General features: G+C 41.3%; 1 protein-coding gene across 3 annotated transcripts in view; it reads left to right on the forward strand.

Annotated features, from left to right (window-relative positions):
• The window catches only part of LOC138763967 (dihydropyrimidine dehydrogenase [NADP(+)]-like), a 1,056,199-nt gene that overhangs the window by 992,280 nt on the left and 51,360 nt on the right, over positions 1–12,559 (forward strand). For all 3 annotated transcript variants that reach the window (XM_069939063.1, XM_069939062.1, XM_069939064.1), the window contains exons 21-22: positions 8,705–8,848; positions 11,671–11,811. In XM_069939063.1, coding sequence (XP_069795164.1) covers positions 8,705–8,848; positions 11,671–11,811 — 285 coding nt within the window. The remainder of the gene's footprint in view (positions 1–8,704; positions 8,849–11,670; positions 11,812–12,559) is intronic.

A 12,559-nucleotide genomic window follows, 5' to 3' on the forward strand; every position in this document is an offset into this window, starting at 1 on the left:
GAATGTTTTTTTTGGTTACATGCTCTTATCTCACAAGATTTCCATCAACATAACAAGTATGAAATTGAATTCAATGGTGGACTGATCTCATGTCACAAACGTGACCATTTATGGAAGTTTTATCATCTGTGTATGATTAAACTGAAAATTTTACAGAGAAAAATTACTCAACCAGTGGTGGAATTCTTTGATGTGTAAAATCATGTTACATCACATCAAGAAGACTTACATCTTCTTTTATACTTCAATTTATTTACTACAATAGATGTTTTTAATGCACTTTCAACCTGACGTAAACAAAATTTGCTGAGCTACTTTAAATGACCACTGGGGTACAAGCATTTTAAAGTCTGAGTCATGCTAATTTCAACAATGATACAACCTGGATATTAAGAGATTGACTTTCCTGGGCAGAAGGGAATATTAAAGTACAGTCTGGAGGATAAATGCAGAGGGAGTTCGATTAACATTGGAAAGATGAGGGGCCGGATCTTTTTGTAGGACCCTTCACGGGAATCTTATTATATCTGCGTGAAATGAAAGACTACGTGTTGAGGTGAGGGAAATGCCAAAAAAAAGTTAGATAGATCCAACTTGAGGGAGGTGGAACAAGATCAAGAGTAAGCTTGTTGAATGGAAAAAGAGCTTTGTAATATAGGAACGGTATTCAAGTCTGTTGAATCATCTTTTGCTCAGCTACAATTGCCCCATTTGCTTCATGTCCTTTGGTAACATCAACATGATGGGTTAGCTGCCCTTATGGCCAGAGTGCATATCCAGGTACTCACTCTGACACTAAAATATTATGCAAGATGGAGACAGAGATGATTAGTCTTCATGGCTCTTCCAGTATGTCAACTGTTTACAATTCACCATTTACCACCCTCTTTTTTGCCGTCACCATCACAATAACCATTTGTGTCACTCACTCTCTCCCGGTCTTCACCATGTTGCAGACCTTGCCTTCCATTATCTTTGCCTTTTAATTGAAAGTTGTATGCAGTGCATCCAGTCCAGTAACAAACAAAACCATTGCTCAAATGTACCAATACCTACAGGTATTATTCTATAGTCATGAACAATGGCACAGCTAGTGGCCTCACAGTGACAGACACCTGGACTCAATTCAGACCTGGGGTGCTCTCTGAGTTGAGGTTGAAGTTTCTCCCTGCAATCTCATCGGTTTCCAGAGTAGCTCTGACTTCTTCCTTCATCCCAAAGACATGTTGGTAAGCGTATACAGAGCCGTTGTCATACCCACACTCCTGTTCGGCTCCGAATCATGGGTCCTCTACCGGCATCACCTACGGCTCCTAGAACGCTTCCACCAGCGTTGTCTCCACTCCATCCTCAACATCCATTGGAGCGCTTTCATCCCTAACGTCGAAGTACTCGAGATGGCAGAGGTCAACAGCATCGAGTCCACGCTGCTGAAGATCCAGCTGCGCTGGGTGGGTCACGTCTCCAGAATGGAGGACCATCGCCTTCCCAAGATCGTGTTATATGGCGAGCTCTCCACTGGCCACCGTGACAGAGGTGCACCAAAGAAAAGGTACAAGGAGTGCCTAAAGAAATCTCTTGGTGCCTGCCACATTGACCACCGCCAGTGGGCTGATCTCGCCTCAAACCGTGCATCTTGGCGCCTCACAGTTTGGCGGGCAGCAACCTCCTTTGAAGAAGACCGCAGAGCCCACCTCACTGACAAAAGGCAAAGGAGGAAAAACCCAACACCCAACCCCAACCCACCAATTTTCCCCTGCAGCCGCTGCAACCGTGTCTGCCTGTCCCGCATCGGACTTGTCAGCCACAAACGAGCCTGCAGCTGACGTGGACTTTTACCCCCTTCATAAATCTTCGTCCGCGAAGCCAAGCCAAAGAAGAAGAATTGACCACAGTAAATTGCACCTGATAATATAGGTGACAGGCAAAAGCTGGGAGAGAGATGGTGGGAATGTAGAGAGAATTTAAAAAATGGGATTAATGTAGGATTTGGGTGGCGCAGTTAGTGCAGCAATTAGCGCAACGCTGTTACAGCAGGAACAACCCAGGTTCAAATCCACTGCTGTCTGTAGGGAGTTTGTATATTTTCGCTGTGTCTGCATGGGTTTCGACCGAGTGCTCCGTTTTCTTCCCACCCTTCAAATCATGTGAGTGTTGTCGGTTAATGGGGTGTAATTGGGCGGCACAGGCTCATCGGCTAGAAGCACCTGTTACTGTGCTGTATGTCTAAAAGAAATTTTAGTGTAAATAGATAGCTGGTAGTCAGTGCAGCCCAGTGGACCAATGCTGTTTCTCTTTGTGACTGAGATTAATAGAATTTCATTGATGTTTCCTAATCTGCAGTAGATATGGATTGCATCTGTTTCAAAATGAAAACAAATTGAATTTGAGTTAACCCCAAAGAACTGAAAGGATTTCACTTGGATTATTTATATCACTGATGGTATTTCTATAATTGATTGATTATTTGACAGGTTAAACAAAATAAAAATGCCATCTAAGTGCTCACTTCTATGGGTGCATTAGAAACCTACTGCACAGTCTTGCCAGCTTCCAGAGTTACCAGTAAAGCAACGTTCAGGAGTCCCATTACTATGGTAACGATTAAAAATTGAGTCATTTTCAAGAGTAGCCAAGCAACTGAACCTAATAACAATTAGTGCCAATTAACTGCCCTGTTAATCATTGTTGCCTGCAAAGCTATTCCTCTTGAGAGGATAAAGGGAAGAACTTCATTACCCCATACTGTGGCTGCTTTTATTTCAAATAGTCTTTTAATTAATTTCCCTACTTCCTTTTCCAGAATAGTTAACCCTCAAATAACTAACTGTAGATCTGCTTTTTAGCAGGGGGAAAAAAAGACAAAAGAACCCTAAATATATCAGAATTTTGAAACATCGGATTTGCTGTTTAGTTCTATTGGTATTTGTCAAAATGCATCCTGCTTTATGTATTGACAAACACAACAGTAGTCAATGTGTTCGAGATGGTACAACTATGATCCATAACAGTCCATCGTGAGGCAAACAGAATCAATTTACTCTTAAATAGAGCTGATTGACAAAATGGAGGAACAGCAACTTCTCTGATAAAAGAAAAATAATTTCTTCAGTAAGTTGCAGGAAGAGGTGGATTGCATTGTATAACCAGTCATATGCATTTTGACTAGCTATAATATTGGAACCATATGCACCCTGAAAGAAAGGTTTTTCATGAACTTTGGGTATTTCAACGTGCCTGCCACATTGACCACCGCCAGTGGGCTGACATCACCTCAAACTGTGCATCTTGGCGCCTCACAGTTCGGCGGGCAGCAACCTCCTTTGAAGAAGACCGCAGAGCCCACCTCACTGACAAAAGACAAAGGAGGAAAAACCCAACACCCAACCCCAACCCACCAATTTTCCCCTGCAACCGCTGCAACCGTGCCTGCCTGTCCCACGTCGGACTTGTCAGCCACCAACGAGCCTGCAGCTGACGTGGTCATTACCCCTCCATAAATCTTCGTCCGCGAAGCCAAGCCAAAGAAGAAGGAAGAGATCTGAAGTATTTTCTGAAGGATGGTACAAGTGGAAGGAACTGCCTTTGTTTGAATAGGGGCTGCTGCTCTTCTTAAAAATATCAAATGAAGATCATTATTTTTATTAATTTTACTGATTGTCATATTTATCATTTTAATTTTTCAATAATTTAATGTATTTTTTATTTAAATCCATATAAATTATTTTCAAATGTGTTTGAATATGATGAAAATGGACGGATTTAGGATATAAAGCAATACTATTACAGCGCTAGCGACCCGGCTTCCAATGCAGCACTGTTTTTAAGGAGTTTGTACCTTCTCCCCGTGACCTGTGTGGAGTTCCCCCAGGTCCTCCAGTTTCCTCCCATGTTCCAAAAATGTACAGGATTCGTCGTGTAATTGATGTTTTGCAGCAACATTGGTTCGGGGGCTGGAAGGGCCAGTTATTATGCTATAATACTAAATTAAAATTACAATTTTTGAAAACCAATGAGGATAAAAGCTGTTGACAGCTGCAAGTCACGATGGCAGTGTTTATGTAGGGGTTTGGATTCTTCTGTCTGAGGCCTTGAATCTCCTCTGGGTAGCAGTGAGACTACCTTGCTTGAGATACTGTAATGGTTAAGAGATGAGCCCAGGAGTTGTGTATAGGTAGAGATTCCCCAGTCAATTGGTTTTCAGTGCAGAAAGGCATTGATTGAATGATCAATGTCTGTAATGTTGGTTAGGGTTAAACAATTAAACAATTGGGAGGATCAGGTTAACAATCCCAGTCACTTATGTTGTTTTTGTAAAGCATTATTTACTGTATCATTTCTTAAACAACCAGAGAATTTGCTTTTCAGTAATGCATATGGACACCAAAAAAGGCCATTCCACCTTGAGCTGCATTACACCACACAGAGGTGTCCATACATACTGAGCACAAACTCCCAGTGGAAGTGCGTCCATATCTAGGATGCAAAAGAAAAAGTGGCCTGAGGAAGGCAGCACTGTAGATGTTTGGCTCCTATAGGAATTCTTTTCCAACAGTGATTTTGGACTGTAAGATCTTGAATAAAATAGTGCTGTGTTGCTGGTCAGACACTACAAAAATTTTCTAGAGCAGATGCAAACTGCGAAAATTTTCAATTGGAGCACGTTCACTGGAAGGATAGGTGGGAGCCAACTATGCTGGGACTAGGTCTTCATCGGGTACTGCAGGCAAAATAGGCGGTTCCGCGAGAGAGCCTGTGGAAAGAGTTGTTGCATTGCACTGTTTTGTGTGGGGCAGGTTTGAATTAGCAAGTTGTTACCATGTGACAGAGCCTGGGACAAATGAAAACTAAGCATCTGGTGAACCCCATGTGTTCCATTGGCACTGATGGGCAACACGTTGGCCAGGACCTTCAGACATTGGTGCTCTTCAATTAATGCCAGTGGATTTTTTTAACATCCACTGGAGGGTTTCAGATCTCATGTATACAAAAGTATGTTGAGGAGTGCAGCTCTCCTCTATCACTAAAAAAAGCTAAGGTATCTATTCCAACCACAAAGACAATGGACTAGAATTGCTTCACTGCCCTGACTTGATAATATGTTACAATGTAAAGTTCACAAATGAGTGGGACCAGCTTTTAATGCAGTTCCAACAATTGGAGACAGACTGAAAAATATGTGAGGAAAATCTGATACTGATGCTCTCAGGTCTTAATGCAAAGAACATAAGAAAAAGCAGACGTAGGCCATTTGGCACATCGAGCCTGCTCCACCATCTGATGATAGGCTCATCTCCACCTACCTGCCTTTTCCCCATATCGCTTAATTCCCCCACTATGTAAAAATCTATCCAACCTTGACTTAACTGTATTTATTGAGGTCACCTCCACAGCTTCAATGGGCAGAAATTTTCACCAAATCACCACCCTCTGGGAAAAGCAGTTCCTCCTTATCTCTGTCCTAAATCTCTATCCTGAATCTTGGGCTGTGCGTCCTCATTCTGGCCTCCCTTGCCAAGGTTAAAAAAAAACAACTTAGTTACCTCCATCTCATCTCTTTCTTTGGCTTGGCTTCGCGGACGAAGATTTATGGAGGGGTAATGTCCACGTCGGCTGCAGGCTCGTTGGTGACTGACAAGTCCGACGCGGGACAGGCAGGCACGGTTGCAGCGGTTGCAGGGGAAAATTGGTGGGTTGGGGTTGGGGGTTGGGTTTTTCCTCCTTTGTCTTTTGTCAGTGAGGCGGGCTCTGCGGTCTTCTTCAAAGGAGGTTGCTGCCCGCCAAACTGTGAGGTGCCAAGATGCACGGTTGGAGGTGAGATCAGCCCACTGGCGGTGGTCAATGTGGCAGGCACCAAGAGATTTCTTTAAGCAGTCCTTAAGTTTCTCATCTATGCCCTTCATAATTGTATATGTTTCCACAAGATCCCCCCTCATTCATCTAAATTCCACTAAGTACAGTCCCAGACCACTCAATCTCTCTGCATCGGATAACCCCTTCATCTCTGGAATCAACCTGGTGAACCTCCTCTCCACACTACAACACAGTACAAGATCAGATGATACAGGACAAAGGCAACATATTTAGGGTTCGTTCAGGAGTTTCATATCAGGAGTGGTTTAGAGATTTATCAAAGTAATAGCTTCATCAGGTTTCATCAAAAAGTAATGTTATTTTTAAGTGCTCAAAATTACATCGATCTTATGTCCAATTGATATCCTATGGTCACGTTAACATTATGATGTTGATTAATATGTAAAATCTGACTGTAGTAATGAAATACTTTTTTTTTCTTACAGCCACTATTTCTGTGCTTTGTGTCACAATGAGAGTTTTTAAGGAAATCCACTTTTATTATTGACAACCAGCTGTACCCATTCTGAAAAAAAAAGCTTTTTGCATCTTGAAACTAAGTGCATTTTCACAAGTCATTGTGAAAAAAAAAACATTTAAATATATGGTTAATATCAAAGCCTTTGGCTTGTAATGTCCTTGACAGTCGTAATATGGTTCTTTAATGTAGCATCAATGTAGCATTTTAACTTATGAGCATTTCAATTAGCCAAGAGTTGGCTATGAATCAATTATAATAGTGAGGGTTTTTTTTGTTCTGTGGTGCTTGTAAAAGCTTCCCTCATTCAGGACTGCACTGGTGCATCAGATGATTCATTATGTTGTCAACCTCTAACTAGAGCCTAATACCTTTCAGAAGATGGAAAGAGGTTTTAACAGAAAGTGCCCATTATCTGCAGACGGGGTGGATTTAGCACCTCTATTGGGACCACATACATCAGTGATGGGCCCCAAGGGAATGACATGGCTAAAATAACTTATGCTGTCTGAATGTGTGCATCTGTCACAAAAACTGCTTTGATTGCTTTAAGTGAACAACAAGAGAAAGGAAAGAGTTGGTGTAATGTGCATAATTTTCTAATTCCAAAGCGTTTTTGTCTCAGTGGGCAGCAAGTAGAATTGCGCAGTTTGAAAAGAGCTGTTAACAATAAAAAAAGTTCTGTGAAGCTCTATGAGTGGCTTTTGAATAAACAAACATCTTAAGTCCAATTATGCTAGGGCTGTTTAATGTGTCTCTATTAAGCATGCAACTGTTTTAAGATACAATCATTTTTATTGCTCGACAAAAGAGGATGTTTGTGGTCTGGGAGCTCAAACAGTTTGTCGATTTTAATTCTGGGTGGGGTTGGTAGCCATGTTAGTGTGGTGCACTGTTAGCCAGAATCAGACACACACAAAGATAAAGACTGTACAACAGGCTTTAATCCACAAAGACTTCCACAGAGCCAGGCTGGCTGCGGCTGCAGCAACTCTGAGTGAGGCCTCGGGAGGCCGGTAGGCTTAAATCCCGGAGGGTGATTGACACCCGACCGGGTGGGGCTTGATCCATTCAGGCCAAATGATTGACAGCTGGCCAGGTGTTGCCCTGCCCCCTTACACTTCTGCAGGTACAGAGGTTGCCCCCTACAGTAGGCTGGTGGTACACCACCACAGTTAGTCACAAACTGGTGTGACCTGGTCTACAGCAGGTTTCTGGGCCAACTGATAATGATAAATGGAATATGCTGATAATGCTCAGCAGGCCAGCCAATGTGTGTGAGAAAGAGAGAGAGTCAGAGTTTCTCTCTGCACAAGTGCTTCCTGAACTGCTGTGATTTCTAAAATTTTCTTAATTCAATTCATATTTTGAGGGCTGTGGGTGTTTCATTTGTTTTGTGTGGAAAGCTTAGATCTGCTTCTAACATGGCACATAACAATGATTCCCCTTTTATTTTACCACTTATTTTATGTTAAAAGCATAAACAAAATATGAATTGTAGAAAATTGATCAAGCATATCAAGCATATCTAGCGCTGAAGTCCACATAACATGTTTACCTTAATTACAGGACCCTCTGATGCGCATCAACACAGGATGTTTCACATCTTTGTGTAGCAGAATATTCCCCATCACATCTACTTCCATCACGCTGATTGAAAATGATTTCTCAATCAGGGTTCCCGATCTTTGTATTGAGCAAGGCTGGGCTAATTAATGACCAGTAGTTAATTTGTTACAATTCTTTCTTTAACCTGGAATGGCTTTGAGCATAGCTTCCCATTGTATAACAGGACTTGGTGAAACTAAGCCGTGCCAATCTAGCCCAATTTGTATTTTGAAAGTTTCTACATTTGTTTCAAAAGAAGAAGCAACATGAAAGCACAATAAAAGTGAATATTCTGGTGGAAGTTTTATTCTGAGTTAAGTCCAAGCTTGAATATAGTATCGCCACAAGTATTTCAACTAGCTGTGTTCCTAATCCAGTATTCCATTTCTGACGTTGACTACTTTTAAAATTAAGCTACTTCTCATTTTCTATGGAAATTTGCCACAACATTTTTTTACATGTAACATTAATTTCACTGATTGTGGAGTAATTCAGTAAAGCTTTTTTAAAAAATCACCTTTTTTTGGTTTTATCCCATTTTAAATATCTTTCACAGTCCTAAAAGTGAACAAAATGCTGCATTGAAACTTTTGCAAAGTAGATTAGAAAATGAAAATGAGGCTTTCTGAATTTGTATTGTTCTATCCCTGCTTAATATTAAACATTATGAGTCTGTGGCACTTAAGACCAAAGTACTTGAGAAGCTATAGAAAATAATTCAATTACATCAGCTCTCATTTCAATTGACTTTTGTTTTTTTTTCAGCCATTGCCCAATTTTGGTCCTTACTTGGAAGAGCGTAAGAAAATTATAGCTGAGCTGAAGCTCAAACAGAAGGGGCTGAATGAAGCAGAGCAGGAGTCTGATGAAAGACCATACACAGTCAAGAAACCCATTCCAAGAATCAAGGTAATGAACAACAATAATAAAACCCTGCAGGTAGATTAAAAGGGTCTCCAAGATGCTTTACAGAGCACTTTGGGGGGGGAAGGGAGGAAAATCAGAATATGAGCCAAAGAATGAACTTTAAAGGGATAGCCAGAAGATGGGTGCGAAGGAGGGGCCTTAACAGATTAAAATCAGGTGGATGAATTTGACAAGAGTATGCACCTGTGCATCAAAGCAGGTGGATGAAGCAAAAATCAGAATGGCGAATCTGCACTGAAAAAAAACTGGTATTTCAACCTATTGTGGTCTAAGGCAGGAATAGATGCACTTAGTGTGAGTTAGTCATTGAGGACTGGAGTCAAATCAGAGTCAGGGTAATATCCCAAGACAGAAACCAAGTTGCACACTGTGGCCACACTGATCGAATTCTGTGCTTATCAACTGAGCTTCTGCTTTATGTAAATAATCTCATCTAACAATAGGTAGTTGGACCACCTGGAGATGGGGGAAGTAGAATGATGCAGATGTAAAGCTGTAGATCATTTGCATGCAAATGGAAACTGCTGCCATGCCGACAGTCTTTATGGTCACAGAACAACATGTTGATGTGGAAAGAGAAGGTGCCAAGAGAAAGGTCCTTGGAATCCCCTGAGGAGTCTAGGGATCCAAGGATAAATGATAGAACATAAACAAATCTTTGTTCTTATTTAAGGAGGAACATACTAGCATTGGAGCAGACTTAGTAAGTTGACTCCTCGAGTAATGAGGAAACGTTAAGCAAGTGGGTCCTTTATTCATTGGGGTTGGAATAATGAGAGCTGATTTTTATTGAAACATAATGTGCTTTCTTGGAATGGTGGAGGCTGAGAGGTTGTTTCTCCCTCAGGAGGGAACTTAGAATGATAAAACATACTTTCAGAAAACGTGGTCGACCATTTAGATAGAAAGTGAGGAAGAATTTATTTTCTCAGAGAGGAATTCTCTACACCAGGGAACTAATTAAGGTGGGTCAGTGGATTTTCTCCCAGGCTGAATAAGAAGTTAAGGGTTATGGGAAGAGCAAGAAACTGGTACTGAGGCCAAGATCTGATGAGCAAGGATCTCCCTGAAAGTTGGAGGAAATTTTGAGGTGCTCTGGCTAACCACTCCTTCAAAGATGGAACAGCTGAAGCTGCAATGAAGAGGTTCATCGTCATGCTCCGGTGCATGCAATTTGGGACCTTGTCAAATCTGCCTCGGTTCTATTACAGGATAGAATCTTGGGTCTGCAGAGAATTACAAGTAAAATCAGCAGAGACCTTGAACCACAAAAAAGATTGGGGAAATACAGCTGTAGTTTCGAAGCACCCGTAGGTGGAGGCTAAGTTATTCAGATGGAAGTGAGGATGGTTTTCGAGGATATGGAACTGTAGAGGTTCAACTGCACTCATCGTCAGCCAATCCGTGATCTTTAAATTTATTTCGACATACAGCACAGTAACAGGGCCTTTCGGCCCATGCCACCCAATTACACCACCCGATTGATGTGCAACCCCCAGTATATTTTGGACGGTGGGAGGAAACCGGAGCCTCCAGGGAAAACTGATGCAGACACGGAGAATGTACAAATCCTTATAGACAGCACGGGATTGGAACCTTGTCCCTGATCGCCGGCACTGTCACAACATTGCACTCGCCGTTACGCTAACTGTGCCTCCCTCTACGCTAATGATGCTGCCCTTGTAACCTTCTTATTCTTGCGATAGATCAGAGGCATTTATCAATTCAGTTAATAGTTGAGGAACAAAATGCAGGGGTTGTAAATGGTCTATAAAATTACACTCAATTCAAGCATATATTTGGCAGATCAGGTCAGTTACATACAGTTAGACAGCAGTTGTTTCTCTTTAATCCAGGTACCTTTTATAAGATCGTTGCACTTTAAAGAAAGTTCACAAATGCAAACTAATATACATAGCGATATTTTGCAGTTTTATAGGTTTGTAAAGTTCTTTACAAGGCTTTATCTTTTTAACAACTGTAAAATGTGCATCATAAAACAGGTATCAGGTATAGCTGCAGGGCTTTTTTAAAAGGTGGCCTTTCTCAGTTGTCAGAAGTGATTCAGATTTAAGAACCTCCCCAGGGATTTCTTCAGGGCTTTCTCCTGATTGACTTTATCAGCCTCCACTGAGGAATGTGGAGAGAACCCAGTAAAATCCACTCTCTGCTGCCCATGTTCACTTTATAACAAAAGAAAATACTCTGGATGAAGACTATTCAGTGTGTACTCTCTCAAATGGACCCGGACTAAAATGGCAGGAAGGTTAAAAGATGAACAGAACTGATGACCAAAGTGTGGTTAACTCAAGGACCTGCTGGATGGATAAGAAATGGTTCTTAGATGATTTTGTTGCAATCATAATATTGGCCCAGTTGGCACTGTGGTTAGCGCAATGCGTTTACAGTGCTAGCGACCGGGACCAGAGTTCGAATCCCACGATGTCTGTAAGGAGTTTGTATGTTCTCCCCGAGTCTGCGTGGGTTTCCTCTGGGTTCTCCAGTTTCCTCCCACCCTTCAAAACTTACAGGGGTGTAGGTCAGTTAGGTGTATTTATAGGCGGCACAGGCTCATGGGCAGAAAGGGCCTGTTATCATGCCGTATGTCTTAATTTTAAAAAATAATAAAATTAAGAAATTGAAATAATTTTATTTGGACTATTCAGAGAACACAGCATTGGAATATATCTTTCAATTCATGGAATGTTGAACTGCACACTATCTCTGCATTACAATTTGCAAATTGTTTATAGATTTCTATGCTTTTCTAATTTATATTGGTTATTTTTCATGCACCTGTCCAGGAAATAGTTGGCAGAACTTTGTCACATATTGGACCCTATGGAATGCTGAATCACAAGGAGCATGTAGTAGCTATGATTGATGAGGAAATGTGCATTAACTGTGGCAAATGCTACCTGACTTGCAATGACTCTGGTTATCAGGTAAGGAGACATTAATAATGAACACAATGTGTATTATCGCATCTGATTTATGAGGCATTTAGATCTACAAATTGAAATCCATGTGCATATCTGTTATAAACAAACCTTCAGCAGGGTACAGTTTCTCAGGGCTAACCAGGCTGAAGACTCTACCTGTACACTGCACAGCAAATAAATTCATATTGGAAATCCCAAAGATGAATGAAGGGATGTGAATCATCCATTTGATTCATAAACTGTTAAATGGGCGAACTAAAGAGTTGAATCATTGAGTAAACGCAATAAATGATTGTTTTTAAACAACTTTTCACTAATTCGGTGATAGACTCTGAATGAGAAAAGTGAATGTAATTCAGTTCAATGTTTACATCGCCTGCATTGTTCTTATAATTGAAAGGGGAAAATTGCAATCCTTGTAGTCCCTCACAGATCCACAGAATGGGCAGCACAGTGGCGCAGGTGTGCTCTGGTTTCCGCCCACATCCCAGAGATGTGTGGGTTGGTAGATTAATTTGTTACAGTAACTTGTCCCTTGCGGTAGAATCTGGGGGAGGTGATGAGGATGTGAAGAGAATAAAAAGGAATCATTGTGGAAGGGATGCTTACAGATTTGAGCAGAAGTGCCTTTTTTATCCGCGCATGATTCCACACGGTCACTGGTCTATTCGTCCCTACTGTCAAAGCAACCAATCTTCTTTCACACAGTGGTCTTCAAAATAAAATTGTACGCAGAGCTCTGAAACCTGTC

Source organism: Narcine bancroftii, chromosome 5, assembly GCF_036971445.1.
Source record: "Narcine bancroftii isolate sNarBan1 chromosome 5, sNarBan1.hap1, whole genome shotgun sequence".
Lineage (NCBI taxonomy): Eukaryota > Metazoa > Chordata > Chondrichthyes > Torpediniformes > Narcinidae > Narcine > Narcine bancroftii.